Source organism: Palaemon carinicauda, chromosome 21 (assembly GCF_036898095.1).
Source record: "Palaemon carinicauda isolate YSFRI2023 chromosome 21, ASM3689809v2, whole genome shotgun sequence".
NCBI classification, from domain to species: Eukaryota; Metazoa; Arthropoda; class Malacostraca; order Decapoda; family Palaemonidae; genus Palaemon; species Palaemon carinicauda.
In genome coordinates this window covers 32,141,415-32,167,647 of record NC_090745.1, presented here as the reverse complement: position 1 = coordinate 32,167,647, position 26,233 = coordinate 32,141,415, and the positions used below count along the sequence as shown (strand labels likewise).

At 44.1% G+C, this 26,233-nt stretch overlaps 1 protein-coding gene across 1 annotated transcript in view; it reads left to right on the top strand.

The window, feature by feature from the left end:
• Positions 1-26,233, top strand: part of LOC137615259 (nucleolar pre-ribosomal-associated protein 1) — a 321,164-nt gene that overhangs the window by 241,891 nt on the left and 53,040 nt on the right. Inside the window, exon 11 of the mRNA XM_068344983.1 lies at positions 25,511-25,731. Within this exon, the coding sequence (XP_068201084.1) occupies positions 25,511-25,731 (221 nt within the window). The remainder of the gene's footprint in view (positions 1-25,510; positions 25,732-26,233) is intronic.

Here is a 26,233-nt window from a genome sequence, read left to right as displayed (position 1 = left end):
CAGTGAAATTCATGCCTTCAGTAAGAACATCGGCTTTGCCACAGAGAAAGCCACATGTTCACTTCAACTTGGTTTCCTGGCCAAAAATGAACTGCCTTCTCGTCCTTGGCCTAAGTCTTTTGATATACCTTGCATGTCAGAGATCGTAGGCAACGAACTTGAAAGAGTACTGTGTCCAGTTAGAGCTCTTAAGTTCTACTTAGCTCGTACTAAGTCCTTACGAGGTGGATCTGAGGCCTTATGGTGCTCAGTTAAGAAACCATCATTACCTATGTCAAAGAATGCTTTGTCATATTTTATCAGATTTTTAATCCGAGAGGCTCATTCTCACTTGAATGAAAAAGACAGATGCTTGCTTAAAGTTAAGACGCACGAAGTAAGAGCTATAGCAACTTCCGTGGCCTTTAAGCAAAATAGATCTCTGCAAAGTATTATGGACGCGACCTTTTGGAGAAGCAAGTCGGTATTCGCGGCATTTTACTTAAAAGATGTCCAGACTCTTTATGAGGACTGCTACACCCTGGGTCCATTCGTTGCAGCGAGTACAGTAGTGGGTGAGGGTTCTACCACTACATTCCCTTAATTCCAATATCCTTTTAATCTGTCTCTTGAAATGTTTTTAATCTTGTTTTTGGGTTGTACGGAAGGCTAAAAAGCCTTTCGCATCCTGGTTGATTTGGCGGGTGGTCAAATGTCATTTCTTGAGAGCGCCCAGATTAGGGGTTTGATGAGGTCCTGTTGTAAGGGTTGCCGCCCTTGATACTTCAGCTCCTGGGAGTCTTTCAGCATCCTAAGAGGATGGCTGGGCTTCGTGAGGAAGACAGACTAACAAGGCAGAGTAATCGTCTAAGTCAACTTCCTTACCAGGTACCTATATATATTTGGGTTTTGTTATGATATAACTGTCAAAAACTCTAAGCATATACGCTGTAAACTGTATTAATTCTGGTCTCTACCCACCACCATGGGTGTGAATCAGCTATTATATATTCACCGGCTAAGTTAAATATTTAAAAATGATATTTTGATTATGAAATAAATTTTTGAATATACTTACCCGGTGAATATATAAATTAAAGGCCCCCCCTTCCTCCCCGATAGAGACCCAGCGGGATGAGAAGAACTGGAGATGTTTACATGTATATGCGGTATCTGGCCGATAGTTGGCGCTGGTGGGCACACCCGCAACCTTCATAGCGATCGCTCGCGAGTTTTTGTGTTTTTCTGTCGAGCCGCCGGAGACGTCAGCTATTATATATTCACCGGGTAAGTATATTCAAAAATTTATTTTATAATCAAAATATCATATTTTGTAAAAGTTTACAAAGTAAAGGAAGTTAAAGAACTTTAAAATGCTTTAAGACAGTAATATTTGGTTTTCTGAAGGACCATTATTTTCAAACTGACAAACTACCCTTTTCTCCAATTGGAAGACTTAAAATTATTCCTTCTATTAAGATCTCTAGAGTGACTGGGTGACTTTTGCCGACCAAGGTGTCAGCTCTGTTTTTGCCTGGGCGGAAGGAGATACAGTGGAACCTCTACACACGATCGTATCTACATCCGAATTTTCCAACATCCGAAGTAAAATTCGAGCAAATTTTTGACTCTACACCCGAATTTTATTTCGACACACGAAGTAGCAATTTTCGTCGTACCGGTTGTATCCGAATTTTTCGACACGCGAAGTACAATTCGAACACGTTCCGACTCTACACCCGAATGTTTTTTTCGACACCCGAAGTAAACAATACTCGTACGCGTAGTCGGTGCTCATAGCGCCTGAAGTGTTTTTTATTTCCGCCGATAGAAGGCAGCACATCGACCTCGGAGGGACGCTCAATTAGCGCGGCTTTGGTCAGTCCTCTGTTCTCGCCGGCTTCGTGTGGTTGTGCTCTTTGCGTTGTGATATTAACTGTGAATTAATCGTGATTTTTTACGTGCATCCATTAACGATAATTTACGTAAATCATGGGTCCAAAAAGGCTTAGTTTTGCCAGTGGTAGTGGTAGTGGTGAGAAAAGGAAGAAGGAAATGCTTTCTATAGAAATTAAGCAGGAAATTATTGAAAAACATGAGCGTGGCATCCGCGTGAGTGAACTTGCTAAACAGTATGGCCGTAATATGTCGACGATCTCGACAATCCTTAAACAGAAGGAAGCTATTAAAGCAGTGAAACCTTCTAAGGGGATCACTATAATTTCCAAACGCCGTACCCCTATCATAGAAGAGATGGAACGACTTCTACTAGTGTGGATTAAGGATAGAGAGATCGTTGGCGACACCATCACCGAAACAGTCATCTGCGAGAAGGCGCTCGCCATCTTTACGGACTTGAAGGAGGAGAGCTCTGTGGGTGATGCTGGGGAGAGTTCAACCGAGCCTTCCTTAGATGATTTCAAGGCATCTCGTGGCTGGTTCGAGAAATTTAAGAAACGGTCCGGGATTCATTCAGTTGTTCGCCACGGAGAGGCTGCTAGTGCGGACACAAAGGCTGCAACTGACTTTGTTAAGAAATTCGAAAATATCGTAAAGGAAGAAGGCTACGTAGAGCAGCAGGTGTTCAATTGTGATGAAACCGGGCTGTTTTGGAAGAAGATGCCGAGTCGAACCTACATCACTGCTGAAGAGAAGAAATTGCCTGGGCATAAGCCAATGAAGGATCGGTTGACTCTTGCTCTATGTGCCAACGCTAGCGGGGACTTTAAAGTTAAGCCCTTGCTTGTTTACCATTCAGAGAACCCTAGGGCCTTTAAAGCACACAACGTCGATAAGGATCAGCTTCATGTTTTCTGGCGATCCAACTCGAAGGCCTGGGTCACTAGGCAATTCTTTGTGCAATGGGTAAACCAAGTTTTCGGTCCTTCTGTGAAGAAGTATCTTCATGAGGAGAAATTGCCTTTAAAGTGCCTGCTATGCCTTGATAATGCACCCGCTCACCCCCCCGGACTTGAAGATGATATCTTCGATGAATTCAAGTTCATAAAGGTGCTGTATCTTCCACCAAATACCACCTCTATCCTCCAGCCCATGGACCAGCAAGTCATCTCTAATTTTAAGAAGCTGTACACCAAGCACTTATTCAAGCAGTGCTTTAATGTCACGCAAAGCACCAACTTAACTTTGCGTGAATTTTGGAGGGGCCACTTCAATATCGTGCACTGCTTAAAGATCATTGATCAGGCTTGGGTGGGATTAACTCGACGGACCCTCAATTCTGCATGGAAGAAGCTGTGGCCTGATGCAGTTTCTCCCCGAGATTTCGAGGGTTTTAACCCCGAACCTGATCCCGTGGTCGGTGCAGCGGAAGCCGTAGAGGAAATCGTCTCCCTTGGCAAGTCCATGGGTCTGGAGGTCGACGCAGATGACGTTACGGAACTCGTCGCCGAACATCACGACGAACTGACGACGGATGAGCTCAAGGAACTCCATGCTATGTCGGAGCACATGAGTGATGACGAGGAAGAGAGCGAGGAGGTAGAACATGTGTTAGGTTCAGCGCAAATAAAAGAGGTGTTAGGAAAATATCAAGACGTGGTCGACTTCATCGACAAATACCATCCAAAGAAATTGCAGGTTTGTCGTGTAGTTTCTCAATTCGATGATGTTTGCCTAACGCACTTTCGAAACATTCTGAAAAGCCGTACGAAGCAATTATCTATCGATGCTTTCTTTAAAAAAACTGCGAAGCGAACTCGCGATGAAGAGGATGTAAGTGAACCGAAGAAAACGGCAAAGAGTGAAGAGGAAGAAAGTGAAACACAGAAAACGGAAAAGAGTGAAGCAAAAGAAATTCAGTCAATTTTAAATGTAAGTGATAGTGATTAAAATTACGTAATCATCAAAAAGAAAAAAAGAAAATGTAAAAAAAAATATAAAATATAAAAATAAAAAAAAAAATAAGCTAAGTTATGTTAAAGTTCACTTAGTGTAAGTTAGAATAAGTTACGGTAGTGTTACGTTTATCGTAGTTAACCTCTCTACCTCCTCGCCGTCCGTCCGTCTCCTCTCTCCTCTCTGCGTAGCGAAGACGAACAACACCTGCGCTGGAGTTTCTAAGGTAAAGTGACGCTAAAAACCCGTTTCTTATTTATCATTTTTTGCTAATTCTTCTTATTTACATGTCTATTCTTCTTATTTACATGTCTATTATCTAATTTAGTGTTCATTATTCTCATGGGAAAATTATGTGTAGTAGTTTATTAAGAAGTTATCATAGGTTTTTGGGCTCAACCACGGATTAATCCTATTTCAATGTATTCTTATGGGAAAACTCGTTTCGACATCCGATCAATTTCTACATCCGAAGTTGGTTCTGGAACGGATTAAATTCGTATGTAGAGGTTCCACTGTACATAGAAAACAGCAATGGCCACTAGGATAAAAATTTTATTAACTTTTTCTAGTGTACAAGTAACAGTATTATTATTCACATTCACAAACCTGTCTTCTATCATAGAAAATTTATTATATTCCATACATTTTCATTTATTAATGTTTGCACCTTTAGTCATTCATTTCTAGTTTACATAGTTTTCTTTCTTATAATTTCTGCATTATCTTAATCAGTTCTTTGGTCCATTAAGAAAGCTATGGATAGCTAAACATTATTTGATTTCAGTTGGATCATGTCTCTCTTGTGTCCCCTTAAACACATCCCCAGATTTTAACCTTTTTTTTTTTTTTTTTTTTTTTTTTTTTGCAGAATATACATACATTAGATATCTCTCAGGATCATCAAGTTTCATGCTTATCCATTCGTTTCATGCAAATTTTGTACTAGGTGTGAATAAAACAAGAAAAAATTGAGTCAAAATTAGCAAAAATATATTTGTCCCTATATAGATAAAACCTTCGTCCTTTAATAGGTGTGTGATTTCAGTGCTGCTGAAAACTTGGCTATGTCAGTAGTTACTTGTTTGTAGTGGAGGGAGCTCTCTGAGATGTCCCTTTGGCTTCAGCCTCTTACCAGCTCACTGAGAAGCTCCTTAAGAGCTCACTGAGAAACTCCTTTGACTTCAGCTCACCAGCTCACTAAAAATCTGTACAGTACTCTTGGGCCACAAACTTGGTTTATTAATCCTTTTTCTCTCTTTGGAGTTTGATAGTTTGTGCTTGTTAAGGAGAAATCATTTGTGGTCATGCAGTCATGCCGTGGAATTCCTGGTCATGAGCTTGGATCCCCATTCTTTATGTCCTGTTTGCTGGTCCCATAACTATACGTAGTTCTCCCTCTTTTGAGGAGTGTTGAGAGTGGTTGATCTCCCAGTGGCTGGAGTTTGGCAAGAAGAGGAAAAGGAAAACCAGGTGAGATTCTTCTCCTTCTTGTTCTGCTACTAAGGTGCAGAAGTTTGTTAGGTATCTTTCTTTTTCTCTTATAACTCAGACTTCTGACCCTTCTACATTACCCTTTTTAGTAGGAATACGAAGAGGAAAGATACTGATAATCTAACCCTTAGGCAAGCTCAAAATAAGACGCTGATGTCTGCTTCCGCAAGAGAAGGAGATATCTTTTCTCCTGTCACCCATCCTGATAAAAGATCCGAAAACACTATAAGTGACAACACCATAAAGATTTAAGACTAGAAGGCATCCCTTCTTGAGAGAGATTCCTACATTCCTTAGCTCTATCCAAGGTAAAGTCTTATGTCACTGGAGCCTGCTTCATCTATTGTTTCTGCAGAAGAAACTCTTGTCTCCCCCAACTCAGAATTTATTTTGACTTCTTGGTCAGGAATAGCTTAACAGCTATCTTCACCTTTAGAGGCTCGGTCAGTTTCAAGGAAATGCTTTCGGCCACCTTCTCCCAACCTTTTGCTAGTTACGTTTTCATTGGAGATAAAAAAAATCCTACCTAGGATTGCTGTTACAAGATAGTGAGGAGAGTTTCTCCCCAAGACAGTGTCTCTGTCTCCAAAGGATCTCCCTTCTCCTCCCATCAGGAAGTGTATAATTACATCCTCGAAGGAAGAATTTCGTCATAAAGGAATTAAGTCTTCCTACAGGAAGCAAGAAGCTCATCAAGCACACTCGCGCTTTCTCTTTTAAGTGCTCACCAGGATTTGCCTCACCAGTGCATGAGTGTGCACTCACCTTGGAACACGCACACCCACCAAATACAGTCTTCCTTGGCTCTTACTCCACGGCACACCATGTGCCCCTGGTACCCTCATGTTCCTGATTTAGAACAGATCTCTCCTGGAAAGCAGTCGACTTGTAGCACCCGCCCTTCGGTACTTACGTACTCTCCTATTCACAAGCAAGGTAGAGCTCGCTGATTTCATACAGTACTGTACAACTTTCCCTTCCAACGTGGAAAATTCTCCAATGCGTAAACACTTGCATTGAAATGAGTATTCTCATATTTTGCAACAGTATTCGAGAAAGTGCTACTTACAGTCATCTAAGACCCTTTTGGGAATTTCGAGATTTTCTCTTAGCTCTCAGTTGGCAGATGAGTACTTAGAGATAGAAGTTAAGCGTTCTTCTTCTCCTGTGATCATCTCCACACTTGCATAGTGACTTATGATCTACTGTACTGAAGGAAATTGCGTTTTGGCTAGACAGATCAGGAGGAAATGCCAGGGGAAGAACTTTCCTGGCCAGATGAAAAAGTTTGTAGGCATACTCTCCTTCATATTCTTGAGCTCCTACTCACCAGAATGATAGATTAAACCCTCAAAATCCTTGCTATCATTTGCCAATTAGAGAACCATTGCTAACTTCTACTTTTAGGCATAGGCATGCCAATGAATACTCGGCAATGGCAAGACCGCCAGTCATGTGCTCAAACTCTCACATCTGAGCTCAGTCCCTCTCCATTGATATCAGAAAAGGATTCGGTACAAACATGAGCTTTATCACGCACGCAATCCCCAGGATCAGGAGTTAACCAGGAGTTTTAGAAAATTCTCCTCAAGGAATATTTCTTATTTTAGATACATGGAGGAGGATACCTCATGAAGATTTCATAGGTAGAGGTAATCAATGAGGGAAGGAACCTACCCTAAGGAAAGTCATCATCAGGAAACAAGATCTCCACTTGTTTCTCAGTAAAGGTTGATTTTGACTCATTGGGCATGTGAATCTCTTACCTTTTAGTATAATTATAATCTTGGGATATTCTCCAAACTCAAAAGGATATCAAGATAGTGAGGAAAATACAGATATATATCCTTAAGACCCCAATCCTTCGAGAATAACCCTGGATGAGATCTTCTAGAAACCGCAATGTACGACCATCCCACCATCACCAACGGGTAGATAAAAATATTCAGTATTCCAGAGACCGGACTGGAACAACTGTGGGAACCTTTCAGAGGCATGAGCTTGTGCATTGCCACCAAAGGCAAACACTGGAGAGAAGGGAACCTCTAAGTCTACTGAAAGCAGCAGAGATGACTACAATAAACTGCAATATTAACCTGGCAAGATTCTAGGACTAGAAACAGGTGCTAGAATCTAGAAATTTAGGGAAGAATTGACTTTTCCCCCAAAAACGGAAGTTTCAGATGTGGGCGAAGATATTCCAGATACATGCCTGCTCACTCCAACAGAAGCAGAAGAAACATAATCAGACACGGCCTTCTTGAAAGTTTTAATTCTAATTAGACAGATCAATGGTAGAGGGAGAATCGGTCAAAATACCAAGAAAGACTACAATATGGCCATAGAAAAGCTGTGGGACACTCCAAAAGTAGCCCAAACACATTCAAAACTACCTTGGTCAGATTTGATCAAGGAGGCTATTGACAACACGGATCTCCAAGTCTCAGACAGGAGGAAGTTGCTGAGTGCTAGCTGATTGAATCAAATACTACCACCAGCACTATTGAGACAAAAGGAGATTTTATGTGACAAAGAACTGGACATCACCTACAGTATACTGGTATATGCAACAATATCCACACTTATGCTCAGAACCTCGATAGGCCAATTAGGTTCCAAACAGACTATCTTTGTCAACGAATCTTCAGACATGAAGTCATGGCGATGTCTAGCTTGCAAGCAATATCGTGGTTCAAACATTGTTTAGGAATGATAGCTTTCGTTGCCTCTTTTCAGAATTTGTCGAATCTTGACAAATAAGACTTTTCAGCCTTGGTTCTGTCAGGGGTGAAGGCAGTATCCTTGTTGCCCCATCAAACCACTAACCTAGGAACTAACTGGGTCTTAAGACAAAGAGACAACGTAGCTGCGAAGTTGGCAAGATAAATTAACAGAGTTAATTGCTAGCATTAACAAATGCCTCTAATACGAACAATCCTTTTCTGTTCCCTCCAGAGGAAGTAGAGATTATAATACAGTATAAAGATACTTTACTTTACGAGTTGCTTTTCTGGTCCTATACAGCAGGAGAACCCTACTCTCTACAGAACCTCCACAGTCATTTTATCATGTTCGTTCGAAAGCATTCAATATTTCATACAGTATATTGCTCGTTTGTCATATCCACAGTATCAAAGTACTCAGAGAACAAGAGTTTTCAGTTTCTTCTTGAAAGCCTTAATATCTTCAGTATTTCAAAAGTCTAATGGGAGCTTATTGTAGAGTCTCGGGGCCGCATATTTAAAGGCTCTAGTGCCTACAGTAGACATTCATCTAGGTTCCAATAATTTGAAACTATCTGTAACTGTTATCGTGTCAACACAATTTGTTGACTGCACAAAATGTAGCAATTCACTTAAATGTATTCGACGTCCAGTTCTGATAACTAGATGGGTTATTTTACATATTTTAAACTCAATTCTCACTTTGATAGGCAGCCATTGTAAATTGATTAGTAAAGGAGTGATCCTTCATTGAGGTGGGACGCTTTTTTATCAGTCTTTCTCCTCTGTTTATTATGTTTTGCAATTTCTTAAGCTGCACTTGCGATAAATTGTAGTAGATGGAGTTCCAGTAGTCAATCCTGATAATAACACAGTTTATCACAAGTTCCTTTACAGAAAGTTTATACAGGTTCTCATTTATAAAAGCAATATTTCTAAGATAATAACCAGCAGTTTTTACTTCATTATTTATTTGGGCATTGAAACATAAGTTACAGTCAAGAGATACACCCAGATCACGAACTTTACTAGATATTAGGGCAGAGTTGTTATTTATGTTTACAGTGAACCCTCGTTTATCGCGGTAGATAGGTTCCAGACCCGACCGCGATAGGTGAAAATCCGCGAAGTAGTGACACCATATTTACCTATTTATTTAACATGTATATTCAGACTTTTAAAACCTTCCCTTGTACGTAGTACTGTTAACAAGCTACCCTTTAATGTACAGAACACTTAATGCATGTACTACAGTACCCTAAACTAAAACAGGCACAAATATTAAAGGCGATTTTATATCATGCGTTTCCTAAACACGCCAAAAAGCACGATAAAAAATGGCAACCAATGTTTTGTTTACGTTTCTCTGATCATAATGAAGAAACAAACGCATTTACACATCTGTGTATAGGTTAGTTTTTGCATCGATTATATTGATTATTCAGTACAGTATGTTGATTTTGTTATTACCAATGTTTTACTTAATTTTTCTTAGGACTTCCAAATGAAATGTTTTTCTTTATGACGCCGCCTGAAACGACGGCGTCATAAAGTACGCTCAGTAAACAAACGAAGGCATTTAACGCGCATGATGAAAGTGATAAAAAATGATATTACAGTAAAAGCTTTTAGAAAATGTTATTACAAATATTATTTACCGTATCTATATAAAATCATACATACGTAGCAAAGCAGGAAAACAATTTACGAGAGAGAGAGAGAGAGTTGTTTTACGTACGTAAATGTAAATTTTAAACAAAAAAAATAGCCCCATTTCATATAAAATAGGTTATTACAAATATTTTACTTTATCATATTACAGTACAGTAGTCTGTATAATACTGTAAAGTTCAGTACAGTATGTTGTTGTTATAGTCGTGGCGATGAAATTCTCACGAAACAAAAACATGGCATTCAATTACAACAGCTGATCTCTCTCTCTCTCTCTCTCTCTCTCTCTCTCTCTCTCTCTCTCTCTCTCTCTCTCTCTCTCTCTCTCTCTCTTCGTGTTATACAATACTTACATATAGATGAAGAAACTAAAATTAGTTTTCTTAGTGTCAATTACTGTAAATACGAAACGAAAAAATTATGCTGAGTTTACATCCATTTCAATCGTTGCTAAAAATACGGCATCCGATTTCATCAGCAAACCACTATTTTTTGGGAAACAATTTTATTCTAGAAAATTGCTACTCGAGTTAATTACACATTAAGAAAGCGTGTACTTTTGTTTTTAAATTTCGGGTGTGTTTTAAAAATCGAGAGTATTGTTGACTTCTTTTTGTTTTACTTTTGGCTGTGATTAGATCAGCTGACTTCTAGCTGCCGCTCTTGAGAGTGTACGAATACACTAACAAAGTATCGTTTATACCATTTCTTAACTTATTCAAACCGTCTACAGTATACAGTTGATATTACATAAGCACCAATGTGTTATAACCTATCAAATTTTTTTGTTTATTACATTTAAATCAACACACACACTCTCTCTCTCTCTCTCTCTCTCTCTCTCTCTCTCTCTCTCTCTCTCTCTCTCTCTCTCTCTCTCTCTCTCTCTCTCTCTCTCTCTCTCTCTGGGCTACTTTTCACTACCTCCCATTCCTTACCTCTCTCTATCTCTCTAACAAATGATATCTTTGTTGCTCCTCAAAGTTTCATTTATATTGAAAATCAATCATGATTCAATTTTCCTTACTTTCTCCAATCTCGTACCATCGGTCACATCGCGGTATTTTCGAAATTTCCGTAAAATCCGCGATATATGTATATACATGCGTTATGAAAAAAATCCGCGAAGTGGTGAATCCGCGATGGTCGAACCGCGAAGTAGCGAGGGTTCACTGTATTTGAATATCACCCTAGTTTCTTACGCTGTTTTTCTTTCCAACCACCATAAATTCAGTTTGTTCCAACACGGTTACTTACCTAGAACTACCTTTTTAGGAGTTACTGGCTAACTCTACCTAACCGACCAGCTTTTTGTATAGTTTATCTTCCTCTTCTCGTTTTCTACGGGGTCAACCTCTGGCAGTGTGGTACATGCCCGAGGCGACCCCGGGGTCAGGCAGTGTGATATCTCAGGTCGACTCTCCAGTAAGTTTCTGGTCGCGACGTGATATACATCTCGCCGCGCGCTCTCTTACCTGTGCGACCCTCGTGTCCCCCAATCCTTTGTGCTTACAGCGTGTTGCCCACGTGTTTTTCATTTCACTTTCCCGTTCATCCTTGTGTCTCATGGCGTGTTAGCGTTGTGTTATGGAGCATCCTCGTCGTTGCCCTGGGCCTGTGGCTGGGAAGTCTTGCGGGGCTTTCCTCTCCAAGCCTGAGGTTGATCCCCACTCCCTGTGTTCCACGTGTAGGGGGAAAGCGTGTTCCCCTACCTCTACGTGCCCGGAATGTGCTGATTGGACTGAGATCCAGTGGGTGCGCTTTGGGACGAAGAAGAAGAAGGCAACTAAGAAGTTGCCTAAAGATTCAAACTTTTCTTCGCCTGCAGGTTCGCCAGACGATTCGGCAGACCGTAGCGCCCGCTCTTCTCCCCCTACCCAGCGTAGGGGACGAGGTAAGTCCGTTGCGGGGAAGAGGCCCATTGCCCTTCCTCAAGAGTCTGATTTTCCTGTGGGGGATGTGTCCAGTGTGGGGCAGGCATGTGTGGGGCCTGAGTGGAGTGCAGATGTGTGGGTAGGAGGCGAGGGCCTGGTGCCCGCAGGTCCCGTCGCCTCGGAAGATCCTATGTGGGGTAGGCCGAGTGCCGATACTTCCCCTGCCTCGTGGCGTGTTTCGAGTGCTTCGACCGCCGGGGGAGACACGGAGTAAGGTAGTTCGACGTCTTCGGACCCCGCCACGTGGGTGAAACCTAGGACTCCCTTCAGGTCTCCCGTTAGAGAGCAGGTAGATCAGTGGCTCTGTAAAGGACTCACGGGGACCCCTCCGGCTCCCTCGGCTACGCTACCCCCCGTGTTTCTGCAACCGCCCGCACCTGAGAAACGACGTGATTTTCCCCCCACGGTCTTGGACGTGTCGGCCGGTCGGAGAGCTCCGTCTTCATCCTCCTCGTCGTCGTCGTCGTCATCGGACTCTTCGTCTTCTTCGTCATGAGAGGACGAAGACAGGAACCTGATTAAAAGGAAGAGAGAGAAATCCCGAAAGAAGAAAAAGTCTCGTTCCCGCTCGAGGCATGGTAGGAAACGGTCGAAGTCCTCTAAGAAAAAAGCGAAGAGGAGTAAGTCAAAGGACTGGGTGAATGTCACAGTGCCCCGGAGCGAGCTGTTTAGGTTTTCCACAGCCGCGGCCGCTTCCGGGTGGCTCCCTAGAGCCTCGCCTTTGTTGTGTCACTCTCCTAGCTCCTCCTTCGACCTAGCCGCCGGCGGGAGGGCTCGAACCGAGACCCCCGTGCATTGTTTAACCCTCCAGTAGCCTCCGCCCCTTCTTCCCTTAGGAAGGATATAAGGAGTATGAAGGAAGACTTAGCGTCTACCACGGGCACCTTGGAGGCCTTCCTTAAGCACCAAGGGCGCCCGTCGGTCCGCATGGATCCCCCATCCACGGAGCCCCCCGTGGAACAAGGTACTCCCATGACGGATGCCTTTGTATCCACGGGGCAGACCATACCGCTGGCAGGCTCGGAGGACGTTGGTACTCCCATGACGGATGCCTTCGTCCCCACGGGGCAGCCCGTACCACTGGCAGGCCCGTCGGGCGTTGTTTTTCCCACAGTCACGGCTTACCCCCGTACGGAGGAACTGGTGACAGAAGACCTGGTGGAAGGAGGGGAAGGCTCGACGGACGACATCTCCTCCTACCGTAAGGTACTGGCCCTCATCCGAAGACACCACCGGTTGGATGAGCCCAAGCCCTCAGCTGCAAAGGCAGTACTTTCCGGACTGTCCAGGATGATCGACAGTCCGGTTCAACAAAATCCATCTCTGTCTCTCCCTCTCGCTCAAGACGTAAAGCTGGGGATGGAACAGATCGATGGATACTTGGCAGGACTAGCAGAGGCCCCCAGAAGTCAGAGTTCCTCCAAACTTCTGCCGGGCCTAAAATCCCAGAAACGTTTTTACGTTCCCGAAGGGCATCGCGGCGGTCCCTGTGCGGTGGAAGCAGCGGTGTCCGCGCTGAACCAGGGAACCTCGGAAGACAGGGCATCCACGGCCCCCGTGTGCTTTTCCCCGACGGAAGCATTTATGATGGAGGACATGGCTCAGGACCTGGTCTACGTGTCCTCCTGGTTGGATTGGTGGTCGTGCGCTTTGGTGGGGTTTCAGGCATCACACGACCTCTCCCTTCCAGAAAATCAGGCCATGCTGCGGGACCTTGTTAGTTCTGGGGGCAAGGCTTTCAAATTCTTATCGTCCCAGTCTCTGACGGTAGCTTCGAACTGGGTCCTGAGAAAAAGAGATACTGTTTTGAGCAAAATAATGCGGAAGTTGCCTGACAGGGAAGCAAGGAGACTGAGAAATTCCTCCGTGTGCGGGAATGACATTTTCCCCATCAAGTTGGTAGAGGATACTGTGGAGAAGGTGAGGAAGGTGAGAGAGACGGATCCTAGGCCCCCGCCTATGAGGAAGACCACGTTTAGGAGAGCTCCAACGGACATCCCTCACTCCTCACAGACCACACCCTTGCTTCCCAGAAGAGAACTTCCCTCAGCCCCTTGGCTTCAAGCCCCGCAACAGCCCACCCGTAGGACCACGGCAGGCCCTCAGTCAGCCTACAGACCCTCCTATGGTAACGCTAGGAGAGGTAGATCTGGCCGCTCCTCCAGGAGAAGGTAGGAGGAGAGGCCCCCTACTCCCGCAGGAGCCCCTTGTAGGGGGATGCCTCAGACATTTTTGGCAAGCATGGCAGGATCTCGGTGCGGATCCCTGGACGGTGACGGTCCTGAAGGAGGGCTACAGACTCCCGTTCCTGGAAGAGCCTCCCCTCTCATCCCAGCCCAGAGGGCCGATTGGCTGGTTCCAAAGGACCCCTTGAAGAGGTTGGCGCTACAAGAGGAAGTAGCGACCATGATCAACAAGGGAGCTTTGGAGACAGTGGAGAGCCCCGGCCCAGGTTTCTTCAGCAGGCTCTTCCTGGTGGAAAAATCGACAGGAGGGTGGAGGCCAGTCATAGATCTCTCAGCCCTCAACAAGTTCATCTCAAAGACGGAATTCAAGATGGATACCCCCAAGACAGTGATCGCAGCCTTGAGGGAGGGGGATTTCCTCATGTCTCTCGACCTCAAGGATGCCTACTTTCAAATCCCTGTACACCCCTCCAGCAGGAAGTTCCTCAGGATCAAGTGGGAGTCCAGTGTCCTGCAGTTCAAGACCCTGTGCTTCGGCCTCTCGACGGCCCCGCAAGTGTTCACGAGAGTGTTCGCCTCAATCTCGGCGCGGGCACACGAGAAAGGAATTTGACTACTCAGGTACCTGGATGACTGGTTGCTGCTTTCTGCCTCAAGGGAACAACTGAAGGAGCAAGGCGGTATGTTGCTCAACCTCTGCAAGGTGTTAGGGATCACGGTCAACCTAGGGAAGTCCCAGGTAGTCCCCAGCACCAGGATGACTTACTTGGGGATGGTCCTGGACACCCAGTTAGTAAGGGCCTTCCCCTCAGAAGAAAGGTTGGCCAACCTGGAACGTATCCTTCAACCCTTCCTGACGGGACAACCCAGGAGGGCCAAGGACTGGCAGAAGTTACTGGGTCACCTGGTTTCCTTGGAAAAATTAGTACCGCAAGGGAGACTCAGGCTCCGCCCGGTACAGTGGAATCTAAAGGAGTCGTGGGTCCAAGGCAAGGAACCCCACAAAGTAGTGCCAGTCCTCCCGAAGACGAGAGAGACCCTTCTTTGGTGGAGCATCAGGTCAAACACGGAGAAGGGAATGCCCTTCGCGTCCGACCCCCTGGAGATGCTGTTGTTCACGGACGCATCGAAGGAGGGCTGGGGAGCGCACCTGCTGGGAAAATCAGCAAAAGGGCTGTGGTCCAGTGAGGAGGCGTCTCTCCATATAAACATCCTGGAGATGATAGCAGTTCTAAGGGCGTGTCGACAGTTCGTACACTTACTGCCAGGGAACACTGTGGCATTAATGTGCGACAACGCCACAGTAGTGGCGTATGTATAGAAGCAGGGAGGCATGAAGTCAAAGGTCCTCTGCGCCCTAGCCACGGAACTGTTGGAGTGGGCCACAGAAGAAGGGTTGGAACTGACGGCAAGGTTCATTCCAGGAAAGAGGAACGTGATGGCCGACGGCCTCAGCAGGGCGGGTCAGGTGATAGGTTCGGAGTGGACCCTACACCCGGAGGTAGCTCGAGCAGTCATCCTACTGTGGGGCTCCCCAGTGATAGACTTGTTCGCCACACATCTGAATGCCCAACTCCCCGTGTGTTCTGTTCTCCAATCCCAGATCCGTCAGCAGCGTTCGAGGACGCCTTCCAACATCCCTGGGACGGTCTCGATGTGTACGCCTTCCCTCCCTTCAGTTTGATCAGGCAAGTGCTGAACAGAGTGAGAAGGTCGTCCAACCTGTCGATGACTTTAGTAGCGCCCTGGTGGCGGGAGAGAGACTGGTTCGCAGACCTAAAGGAATTAGCTCTTCGTCCTCCTTGGCCGCTTCCGGACAGGCCAGACCTCCTGCAACAACCTCACTTTCACAGGTGGCACGAAAACCCTCGATCCCTCCGCCTTCACGCGTGGAGGTTATCGAGAAGCTCCTGAAGAAAGAAGGATACTCATCGAGAACCGCGTCAAGGTTGTCTGGGTATCTACGGCGTTCCTCGGCAGTTGTCTACCAGGCGAAGTGGGCAGTCTTCCTGAAGTGGTGTACATCCAAAAACATCAGGCCCTTAGGGGCGTCGATCTAGGACATTGCAGACTTTCTGGTGTACCTGAGAGACGACGTGGGTTCGTCCATTCCAGCCATCAAGGGAGTTCGAGCAGCCCTAGGTCAAGTCTTCCTCCTTAGAGGCATTGATTTGGGAGCCTCGAGGCACATCTCGATGCTCATCCGTACTTTTGAGCAATCATGTCCCCCCCAGGAGGTACGGGTTCCGCAGTGGGACTGGCAAGAATCCTCAAAGTTCTGTCAGAACCGCCCTTCGAACCTCTCAGGAACATTTTAGACAGAGAACTCACCCTTAAAACAGCTTTTCTTTTAGCCCTGGCCTCGGCGAAAAGAGTTAGCGAGTTACACGGCCTCTCTTACGAGATCTCACACTCCAAAGGGTGGAGGGAAGTTGTCTTTAGGTTCGTCCCTAGTTTTGTGGCGAAAACGCAGAACCCAGCGTGTTGGGATCCTCGGTTCGAGGGTTTTCGGTGCCAGCCATCCCTCGATCCGGCAACCCTAAGGATCTCCTCTTATGTCCCGTACGAACTATAAGAAAATACCTGGAGAGGACTGAAGATTGCCGCCCTCAGATCAAAAATTTATTCATCTCAACAGGACGAGTGAAGAAACCAGTCTTGAAAAATTCCATCTCTTTTTGGCTGAGACAAGTGATAAAGAGAACCTACGAGGCTTCTGGGACCCCTCTACCTGGAAAACCGAGACCTCATGATATCAGGGCTCTGAGCACCTCTCTGGCTTTCGAGAAGAACATGGCTGTGGGTAAGATCCTGAAGACTGGGACCTGGTCTAGACAGTCCACCTTCACGGAACATTATCTAAAAGATTGTACGAGAAAATCCTTGGACAAGTTTTCTATTGGCCCGGTCGTGTCGGCCCTTCAAGAGATCTAAGGTCATAGCCACAGGGTAACCGGGGGTGTTAATGCCAGGAGACACTAGTTCCTTCCTTAACCTTACCCCCCCCCCCCTTCCACTTTTTCCTTCCTTCCCCCGATCGAACGGGCCAGGAAGATGAGGAGAAGACCTTAATCACTGAAAGGTATAACCTTCAAGAAATTGGTTTTGAAAAAGGTAAGACATTTAGACACTAAGTGAGTTTTTGGGATAGTTTTCCCCTACTTTTCGTGCAGTTTTCAAGTGGTCTTAGAATCAAGACCTCCTTAGAGGTTCCCTCTCTCGCATGCCTCCCCGTCGAATCCTGATTCCTGCAGGACACTCCCACCTCCTAAAGTGTAAGTCTCCTAAGAAGGTAGTTCTAGGTAAGTAACCGTGTTGGAACAAATCACAAATTTTTAAGTAATTTGTATTTTTCCTAACATACTTACCTAGAACTACCTTCGGGTTATGGCCCTCCCTTTCCTTCCCCGAGAACCTGCAGGATCTAGTAATACCTATTCCAACAAAACTTACTGGAGAGTCGACCTGAGATATCACGCTGCCTGACCCCGGGGTCGCCTCGGGCATGTACCATACTGCCAGAGGTTGACCCCGTAGAAAACGAGAAGAGGGAGATAAACTATACAAAAAGCTGGTCGGTTAGGTAGAGTTAGCCAGTAACTCCTAAGAAGGTAGTTCTAGGTAAGTATGTTAGGAAAAATACATATTACTTAAAAATTTGTGATTTTATTTTCATTTAATTTTAGTTGTTTGATTGTCATAAATTCCCTAACACTGATAGGAATTCAGTTTAGAGTTTCAATAGTGTCTATATCATTTATGGAGAAGTAAAATTGTGTATCATCTGCAAGTAGTTTGAACTTCACTCCATGCCTTTGCAGTATTATCGACTGACCAATAGTATAGATACAGGATAAGATTGGGCCCAGTACACTCCCCTGAGGTACTCCTCTGTTTAAAGGTTCATATGATGAATAAGAGTTTCCAATTTGCACACAGTAATTTCTGTCAACCAAGTAGTCTTTTAGGTATTCAAAAGCTTTTTCTTCAACACCGATGGACCATAGATCATTTAGTAGCAGTTCATGCACAACTGTATCAAAAACAGCACTAAGATCAAGTAATATTGAAATACCACCTTTGATTTCATCCATCATTTCCAGCATATCATTTACAACAGAACAGATAGCTGTCTTCGTAGAATATAATTTTCTATAATCTGACTGATTGTCTGGCAAAGCTTCTATCTCTTCTAAGTGACTAATTTGTTGTTCAAGAATTATGTATTCTAGCATGTTTGAAATAAAGGATAGATGTGAAATAGGTCTATACGAGCTTAATTCCTGATAATCTAGAAAACTTTTCAGAATCAGTGTGACTAGCCATTTTCTCAGATTTGGGAAACTTACACTCATTGATGCTTGTATTTGTTATTCTCGTAATTATATCAGCTAGACTAGGAGTTTCCTTCTCCAGTTACTTCAGATATTGGCATTGGATTGATTGCACAGTTTGTTTTATTAGCTCTCTTGATAATCCTGGTGACATTGTCTTGTGTTACAGTATATTATTGAATCTCGTTATATGTGTATCTGGTGTAGCATTAATCTGATGTTGAATATTTGTAAATGTAAACTACCCAGTTATATTTTCTATTTTGCTTTTGAAGAATGCTAAAAAATGATTTGCTAGTTTCTGGTCACTGTATCCCTCTGGTAGCCTTTTTTCATTTACATTTCCCATTATAACGTTTAAGAGACGATGTAACTTATTTATCTCTGTTGCTGCTTCAAGGGTCTTTCTCTTATAGTATTTACTTCTTTTCTTTCTTATTAGGTAATTATTTTGGCACATTGCAGTTTTGTATTCTACCTATGTACTTTCAGGTTAACCGATTCCACTTTCTTTACGTCTTTTTTTTTCCCCCTCTTTTACTCTAAAGTCTCACCATTAAACCAAGGCGAATGTTCTTTTACAATTATAATCTTTTCCATCAGTGAACACCTAGCATCATATTCACTTTTACTCACCCTTTTATAAATGGTCATAAGGCAATCAACACACATAGCGCCCAACAAATGTTGGTTATCATGATTGCAGGAAATGCTAATAACATCACTTTTTTTTCTTTGTAACTTCCTCAATAAATACAAAAATAAAAGTTTGATGTATGTCTAAAGTTTATTTTCTTCACCACTGCGTGTTTCTGTAGAGGTAGTCTAAATGTAATAAGTTTGTGCACTGGAGAGATAGTGCAATTCTCTTCTACATTTATATCAGATATAATGTTATTAATTCCATCACTTAAAACCAGGTTCAACATATGCCTAGTCAAATTAGTTGCGCAGTCAACATTATTCACCAATTTATATAATTCCAATAGCTCACTAAAAGGTGGAGCATCAAGATTTGATGTGTCATCCATCAAAAGATTGAAGTCTCAACAAATAATTAATAAATTTTTTTCAATATTAAACTTAGCCGGTGATCATATAAGCTGCAACTCTGTTGCTCGACAGAAAAACCTACGGTCAAAATACGCCAGCGATCGCTATGCAGGTGGGGGTGTACATCAACAGCGCCATCTGTCGAGCAGGTACTTAGTACTCCAAGTAAACAAAGAACCAATTTTCTCTCTGTCGGGCTACCGGCAAGACCTACTAATACGCTGTTACTAACTGGATTTGTTTTCACAACTATTTGGTGAAGTACACTATTCTAGTTTTGAGCTTTCGCTATGCAGGTGTTTTATCTTCATCTCAAAACTTGAACTCGTTTTGGATAGATTTAATTATGGTGACAAAGAGAGTATGGACTCTCTTTCACTTTTAAATGGCCGACCCTTCCCTTAGACGGAAGTGTGTTTAGGTTTTTAGTAATTTTGCTTAACACGTTATAGATCTATATATTTTATATCTCTCCGCCTTTATTAGGCCTCTCCGATTAACTTTCCATTTATTATAAACATATAAAAATAAATTTTTATGTTTTGTTTATATGCGACCTTTCCTGATAGTAGGCGGTCCTAACTTGGAACCGAAGTTAATCAACGTTGAGCCCGTTATATCGTATTTAGCCTTTAAAGAATTTAAAACTTTTTAAATTTAATGTTTTATGAAAGAATTTCTTTGATAGTCTTCGTACTGTTTTCAAAGATGAACTAACGTTTATTTTAGACTACGCAGTTGCTGACGTTCAGGACGTTCAACATGCGCTCTATCGTTACGATAGAGAGAGAGTGTATCACGGTTTCACTTTGCAGTAAGAGTAAATCGATTCTGACGTTTCGTTCATTCTTTCTTAGCTTAAATGTTTTAAATTCTAAATTAAAGGAACTTTTTATTTGGAAAACCTTTCAGTTTTTTCCTTTAGTCAAATAACATGTTTTTTTGACGATATATAATTGGGCTCTTCTCTTAAATGCGAAATCAAGAGAGAAAGAGAGAGAGAGATAGAGACGGAGGGAGAGAGAGGAGAGAAAACGTTCCGTTCAAGCGGGTAACGTTCTCATGTTACTCTCCTCCCTAGTCGCTGTACGGGGAAGAAGGTAAAACGTTTCTAGGGTTTTATTCTTGTCCCCAGGCTATGTGCGGTGAGAGATTGTAAACGTAGTTTATTTGAACTAGTGTTTAGTCTCTTTCCCAGCCACTGAATTTTTTATCTTTATATATGTTTTCTGTTTTTTGCTAGTATTAATGAGCTGCATTATACGACTGATTTCGCAATTACTACCTTTTAATGAAGGGTAGAATTGCGTGTTTCAGGTAGAAATCAGTAAAAGTTTCGATTTCAGTGAAATAAGTGCAAAACAGAAAATCGAAGTGATAAAGTGATATGCGCAAAGTGTTACAGTGTTGCGTCCGAGGGTTCGTCTGTTCGTGCCTGTCGTTCACCTAGTCCGGGACCTCTTGCAAGCTCCCAAGCCCAGGGGAGAAGTAATGTCGAACGACTTATGGGTTCGTCAGGCCTTGATCAACGAACAGACGTTTCCCTCCGTGGTTTCGGGCGTATCTACCCAAGATCGCCCCACCCACACAAAGACGAGAGAGCCCATTTATTTCTCGTCTGCGGAAGAGGTTTCTCGTAAGAAACCATGGACCAAGGTCTCGCAGCTTATTAAGCGCAAGTCGGTCCCTTCCGCGCAAGTCCAACGGCCCAGTTGTAGCCACTGGGTCAGTTCGGACTCGCTGCAGTCTTCCGACGACTGCTCACCTCCTAAGAGAGGCAAAGCGGTACCGCATCAGGCAGTCACACCGTCTGTTGCCGCACCTGCTCCTGTAGACCCTAAGTGGTCTTTGCTGCAGACCATGCAGTCTCAGTTAACGTCATTGATGCGGGACTTTCGTGCGGAGAAGGTTGACACTGCACCAACCTCTAGCCTACAACCAACACGGTTGTGCGTCCTGTGGACGCTGAGGCAACCTTCTGCCGCACTCCAGCTGAGAGAGTCCCGCCACCCATGCGTTCCAGTGTACCCTGCCAGCCGCATGTTGACGTTCAGTAACGCACGGAACCTTCCGTTGACGTTCGCGAGGTACAACAACAGTCTAAGTTGTTTTGTTTTGACGTGGTGCGTCAACCTCCGCATTCTAGAGTTGTTTTGACTGCTCAGTATAGACAGTCAAAGCAGTCTCGAGTGAACACTGTATGTCCTCACGCACGTGTTGTGGTTGACACTTCAGTTGTTGACAGTTCACAGACTGTCAAGCAGTTACATGACGTTGCCTTCTGGTCTACTACTAATGCACCAGTGAGAGACTCACTGAGATAACCTAGCTTTTATCGGACAAGGTTCCTGTAGATGAGAAAGTGCTGTTTTAGGGATACAGCCTTTGTTTTCCCTTCTTTTTAACTGGCTTATAGAGCGAGACTCTGATAGGACACGAGAGAAGTTCTCGGCTTGGGAGTTCATGCCTCTGCCCAGATAGACTTCTCAATTCTGGTAGACTCGCCCTGGCGCCTAGCCAGGAGACGCTCCAAGTTGTTAACAGGTCATCTTCTCACCTTTTGTCGAGCCTTTGAAGTTTTGCTGTACTATTATGTCACACATAACAAGGCTTTCAGGGATGGTAAATGGTTCCGCCTCAGTCGCTAACCCCATCTGTTGCCACACCTGCTCCCGTAGACCCTAAATGGGCTTTGCTGCAAGACATGCAGTCCAAGCTTGCGTCCTTGATAGAGGACTTAAATGCGGAGAAGAACCTTCTGGCCAACAACCTTCCAACCGGTTGGTTGTGCGCCCTGTTGACGCTGAGGTAACCTACTCGCGTCTGCCAGTTGAGGTGGTTCCTCCTTCTGGCCAACAACCTTCCAACCGGTCGGTTGTGCGCCCTGTTGACGCTGAGGTAACCTACTCGCGTCTGCCAGTTGAGGTGGTTCCTCCACCGATGCGACCCAGTGTGGGTTGCCAGTCGCACGTTGACGTTAAGCGACGCTCGGAGGTGGTTGTTGACGTTCAGGACGTTCAACAACCAGCAGAGGTGACTTGTTGTGACGCAGTGCGTCAACCTCAGCAACCCGGTAGGGTGTTGACTGCACAACCCAGACAGTCTAGACAGTTTCGGGTTGACGCTGTACTTCCTCGCGCACCCATGGTTGTTGACAGTTCACAGACTGTGCAGCAGTGCCATGATATTGCGTCCGGCTCCGTCACGCATCCACCAGTGCGACCGGATTCAGCGAGTCAGACGTTGCCCACTCCGTTGCCGTTTCCTCATCAGTTTCGGATGAGGAACCCTCTGATGAGGACGTTGCTGAACAAGACGATCAGCCCCCAGCCCTGCTATCCATCCAGAAGATGCTGAAGAAGGAACGCTGCCCAGTCAGGCTGTGGATGAGTCTGGTAGGGACACTGTCATCCGTGGATCAATTTGTGTCACTAGGAAGACTACACCTCCGTCCTCTTCTATACCATCTAGCTTTTCACTGGAAAAAGGACAAGACGCTAGAAGCGGTCTCGATCCCGGTTTCCGGAAAGATAAAGTCTTGTCTGACTTGGTGAAAGGACTATATCAACCTTAGAGAGGGTCTTCCCCTGACTGTTCAGACTCCCAACCACGTTCTCTTCTCGGACGCATCGGACGTAGGCTGGGGTGCGACATTAGACGGTAGGGAATGCTCGGGATTATGGAACTCGAGTCAAAGGACAATGCATTTCAACTGCAAGGAGCTACTGGCAGTACGTCTGACCTGGAAAAGTTTCAGGTCTCTCCTTCAAGGCAAAGTGGTGGAGGTGAACTCGGACAACACCACGGCTTTGGCCTACATCTCCAAGCAAGGAGGGACCTACTCTCTGACATTGTACGAGATCGCAAGGGACCTCCTCACCTGGTCAAGGTCTAGACATATCACTAGTAACGAGGTTCATCCAAGGCAACTTGAATGTCATGGCAGATTGTCTCAGTCGGAAGGGACAAATAATTCCAACAGAATGGACCCTCCACAAGGATGTATGCAAGAGACTTTGGGCCACCTGGGACCAGCCAACCATAGATCTCTTCGCAACCTCGATGACCAAGAGGCTCCCAATATTTTGCTCACCAATCCTGGACCCAGCAGCAGTTCATATAGATGCCTTTCTACTAGATTGGTCACATCTAGATCTATATGCATTCCCTCCGTTCAAGATTGTCAACAAGGTACTGCAGAAGTTCGCCTCTCACGAAGGGACAAGGTTGACGCTAGTTGCTTCCCTCTGGCCCGCGAGAGAATGGTTCACCGAGGTACTTCGATGGCTAGTAGACGTTCCCAGAACACTTCCCCTAAGGGTGGACCTTCTACGTCAGCCACGTGTAAAGAAGGTACACCAAGGCCTCCACGCTCTTCGTCTGACTGCCTTCAGACTATCGAAAGACTCTCGAGAGCTAGAGGCTTTTCGAAGGAGGCAGCCAGAGCGATTGCTAGAGCAAGGAGAACATCCACCCTTAGAGTCTACCAATCGAAGTGGGAAATCTTCCGAAACTGGTGCAAGTCAGTATCCGTATCCTCGACCAGTACCTCTGTAACTCAAATAGCTGACTTTCTCTTATATCTGAGGAAAGAACGATCTCTTTCAGCTCCCACTATCAAGGGTTACAGAAGCATGTTGGCATCAGTCTTCCGTCACAGAGGCTTAGATCTTTCCAACAATAAAGATCTACAGGACCTCCTTAAGTCTTTTGAGACCACGAAGGAGCGTCGTTTGGTTACACCTGGTTGGAATTTAGACGTGGTACTAAGATTCCTTATGTCAGACAGGTTCGAACCGCTACAATCAGCCTCCCTGAAAGATCTCACATTAAAGACTCTTTTCCTGGTATGCTTAGCCACAGCTAAAAGAGTCAGTGAGATTCATGCCTTCAACAAGAACATCGGATTCTCATCCGAAACGGCTACATGTTCTACAACTTGGTTTTCTAGCCAAACACGAGCTGCCTTCTCGGCCTTGACCAATATCGTTCGATATTCCAAACTTATCGTATGGTTGGAAATGAACTAGAAAGAGTCTTATGTCCTGTAAGAGCTCTTAAGTTCTATTTAAAAACCTTTACGAGGCCCGTCTGAAGCTTTATGGTGTTCAGTTAAGAATCCATCTTTGCCTATGTCAAAGAATGCTTTATCCTATTTTATCAGACTGTTAATACGAGAAGCTCATTCCCATCTGAATGAGGAAGACCAAGCTTTGCTGAAGGTAAGGACACACGAAGTTAGAGCTGTCGCAACTTCCGTGGCCTTTAAACAAAATAGATCTCTGCAAAGTATAATCGACGCAACCTATTGGAAAAGCAAATCAGTGTTCGCGTCTTTTTATCTTAAGAATGTCCAGTCTCTTTACGAGAACTGCTACACTCTGGGACCATTCGTAGCAACGAGTGCAGTAGTGGGTGAGGGCTCAACCACTACAATTCCCTAATTCCATAACCTTTTTAATCTTTCTCTTGAAATGTTTTATTATTGTTTCTGGGTTGTCCGGAAGGCTAAGAAGCCTTTCGCATCCTACTTGATTTGGCGGGTGGTCAAAGTCATTTCTTGAGAAGCGCCTAGATTAGAGGTTTTGATGAGGTCCTGTTGTATGGGTTGCAACCCTTGATACTTCAGATCCTAGGGGTCGCTCAGCATCCTAAGAGGATCGCGAGGCTCCGTAAGGAAGACGTACTTAAAAAGGCAGAGTAAATTGTTCAAGTCGACTTCCTTACCAGGTACTTATTTATTTTATGTTTGTTATTTTGAATAACTGCTAAAATGAAATACAAAATACTTAGCTCATAATAATGTAAACATGTAATGCTGGTCTCTACCCACCCCCATGGGTGTGAATCAGCTTATATGATCACCGGCTAAGTTTAATATTGAAAAATGTTATTTTTATTAATAAAATAAATTTTTGAATATACTTACCCGGTGATCATATATTAAAGGACCCTCCCTTCCTCCCCAATAGAGACCCAGTGGACCGAGGAGAAAATTGGTTCTTTGTTTACTTGGAGTACTAAGTACCTGCTCGACAGATGGCGCTGTTGATGTACACCCCCACCTGCATAGCGATCGCTGGCGTATTTTGACCGTAGGTTTTTCTGTCGAGCAACAGAGTTGCAGCTTATATGATCACCGGGTAAGTATATTCAAAAATTTATTTTATTAATAAAAATAACATTTTATAAACCTAATTGTATAGTGACAGTCACCTATAGCATGAATCATTGCAAGAGTAAAATTTGTATCCAATGCCTCACTTAGATTACTTTCCTAGCCAGAGGATGTGTGCGGAGATGACAAGACCATATATGACATGCGGTTCCTTATACCCCTGATGCTGTATCTATCAGAGGACGAGAAGCTTTTGGAGATTGATTTTGCAGAAAGTGGTGCAGTTGCTGTAGGATTCACCTGTCTCTCGTCACATCAAAAAGAAATATGGGCTGCAGGGGCCACCATACTCAAGCGTGTTGTTGCTAAAATGATTAACTCTAGGTATAAACTGAAGTATGTTAAATGTTGTTTGGCATGAAAGTTTTGAAAGTCTTGAATTACTTGGAACAAATATTGTTCAAAACCTGCAACTCATTACAGTAGTTGCATATATAAAGTTCAAAACAATGCAACTTATGTTAGTTGTACCACAGTTATGTTCTTGGTCATCATAGCCAAGTGCATTCATTGTGCTGTGAAGAAAGACCCCCTTTCAATTTTTGTTTCTTTGCCTGTCAACTGTAATTAACTTGGACAATATTTTATTTGATTTGTTCCTTGGATAAGTAGCTTTTATGCAGCAGACAGACAGTGAAATGTACAGTATTTTATTATGTGTATTTCTGTTCTTTGGTGAGCTTAGCAACATTTTTTTATTTATTCACTATATTTACATCACTACAGTTACTTTTCATAATTCACAAGAGTTTTGTTTTGGAAATTTAAGGAAATTTAGACTTTTAAAAATAATTCCGTATCCTCTAAAACAGTAAGGTAACTTGGC